General features: G+C 42.2%; 1 protein-coding gene across 1 annotated transcript; it reads left to right on the forward strand.

Annotated features, from left to right (window-relative positions):
* The first annotated feature begins 518 nt into the window (after positions 1-518).
* On the forward strand, positions 519-1,287 carry LOC108312861 (mitochondrial-processing peptidase subunit alpha-like). Its single transcript, XM_017541027.2, has 2 exons — positions 519-798; positions 1,076-1,287. The coding sequence occupies exons 1-2, from the start codon at positions 525-527 to the stop codon at positions 1,222-1,224; spliced, it is 423 nt and encodes a 140-aa protein (XP_017396516.1). The 5' UTR covers positions 519-524; the 3' UTR covers positions 1,225-1,287.
* Positions 1,288-2,342: the final 1,055 nt, after the last annotated feature.

Below are 2,342 nucleotides of genomic sequence, written 5' to 3' on the forward strand. Positions count from 1 at the left end.
AGCACTAGCAAAGGTAAGTTCTCCAGGCAGCTGATGATTTGGTGCCACATGTAAGTGCCCAGCTTCTGTTCTGCATTATAGACTGCTGCAGTGTTGACTCCTGCTAATCAGGACCTCTGAACTTTTTCTACAAATATTGTCTTTTCTGAAAACAGAGCTGGGAGACCTGTATAGCCCAAAGGCAGCTATAGCTCCCAGGGAGGAGAAGAGGACCAAAAAAACTGTTGGTGGGGCAGGGAGGGGAACCAGGCAGGAGACAGCAGTGGCTGGAGAACAGGTATGGGCAAACTAGAAGAAATGCAGACACTTGTACAACAGCTCCAGTGGCCCTATCCATTCATTTATCCTCTCAGAAAGCCTGATTCCTCAGCCCTGTAGGGGAGAATCTTCACTGTCTTCACAAAGGAGATAAGAAGAAGCCATGTGTGGCTTTGCCCTATCCATGAGAAGCTTTATCCATAAACATCTGAGAAAACGCTCAATATCACTAGTGATTTAAAAAAATGTATATCAGAGGACTCAAGATGGCGGCTGTGGTGCTGGCGGCGACGCGGTTGCCGCGGGGCTCGGGTTCTTGGGGCCGCTCGAGGTTGAGGTTTGGGCCTCCTGCGCACAGACGGTTTAGTAGTGGTGGTGCCTATTCCAACATCCCCCTCTCTTCTCCCTTACCTGGAGTACCCAAGCCTGTTTTTGCTACAGTTGATGGACAGGAAAAGTTTGAAACCAAAGTCACCACATTGGACAATGGGCTTCGCGTGGCATCTCAAAATAAGTTTGGACAGTTTTGTACAGTAGGAAGTAAGTACTGTTGTGGTGCTGTGGGTGCCCTGCTGTTTGAACATGCACAAGCTTTAGTGGACTGTCGGTTAGCATGTCAATTGCGAACTGTATCCTGAGTGGAAACAGTGTATGATTTCATAAATGTTGACCTACACATACACCTGTGAAACCGTCAGCAGCACAGTCATACTCATGTAATTAAATCTGATCATATATTGAAATTTTAAAATGTTTCTCTTGATAAATCTTATTTTGAATATCTGACTTAACCTGTTAATTTTCTTTTTACTACTAGTTCTTATTAATTCAGGATCAAGATATGAAGCAAAATATCTTAGTGGAATTGCTCACTTTTTGGAAAAATTGGCATTTTCGGTCAGTGTCCAGTTTTGTAATTTTCTAGACTATACTTTTGAAGGATGTTTGAAGTTTTTCTTTTTTTAATGGTAATTTTAATAAACTATTAAGTTGCTAAATTAATGCTAATAAAAGGCTTAAGTTAAAAAAAATGTATATCAGAAAAACCATGAGATACCACTTTCTCCCCTTCAAATTAGCAAAATATCAGATCCTCCATATCCTCAGGGTTAGAAAGATGCAGGCAAGCAGGAACTTCCAGATACTGCAGGTAAAAATGTAGATTGGGGCTGGGCACAATGGCTCTCATCTGTAATCACTAGCACTTTGGGAGGCTGAGGTGGGAGGATCACTTGAGGCCAGGAGTTCCAGACCAGCCTGGCCAACACGGCGAAATACCGTCTCTCCTAAAAATGTAAAAAATTAGCTGGGTGTGGGGGTGCACACCTGTAATCCCAGCTACTTGGGGGAGGCTGAGGCATAAGAATCACTTGAAACTAGAAGGCAGAGATGTAAGAATCACTTGAACCTGGGAGGCAGAGGTTATAGTGAGCCAAGATCATGCGGCTGTACTCTAGCCTGGGCATTAGAGTGAGACTCCGTCTCAAAAAAAAAAAGTGGATTGGAAAGCAATTGGCCTTAAAATGCTCATATCATTTGACTTAATGATTTCACTTAATCTGTCAATTGTGAGAAGGGAAATTGACACATGGAAGCTATAGTAGACATCTTTTTGTGTATCTTCCCAGCTCACAAATGATTTACACTTCTTTGAGACTAGTGAGACTAATTCATGTCACCAGCTTTCTTATTCTAGCCTCAGAAGCAGAACCTTGATTCACTGACCACTGTTGATTGGACTGGGGTAGACACCTGACCAAACTAGGTCAATTTTGTTGTCTTTTCACCTAGGAATTTTGGTTTAGTTTGGACTGATATCTTGAATGGAAGGAGTGTAAAAATTCAGGAACTGTATCAGGGCTATTGTCCTCCAGATAGACTAAAAAACAGAAAGCCAGTCTGCAAAGAGAGGAGAATGGGGGCAGAGATGTGGAGAGAAACAGAGATAAGAGATAGAGACAACATAGTCTCTGGAGCATTTCACCTACATTCTAGCCACTTTCTGTATTCCTACTTCTGCACTCTATAAAACACTTCAGTATTCTTATAGCAGCTTTTATTTTTTTTCCTTAAGCTAACTTGGG

Source organism: Cebus imitator, unplaced genomic scaffold (genome assembly GCF_001604975.1).
Source record: "Cebus imitator isolate Cc_AM_T3 unplaced genomic scaffold, Cebus_imitator-1.0 Scaffold129, whole genome shotgun sequence".
NCBI classification, from domain to species: domain Eukaryota; kingdom Metazoa; phylum Chordata; class Mammalia; order Primates; family Cebidae; genus Cebus; species Cebus imitator.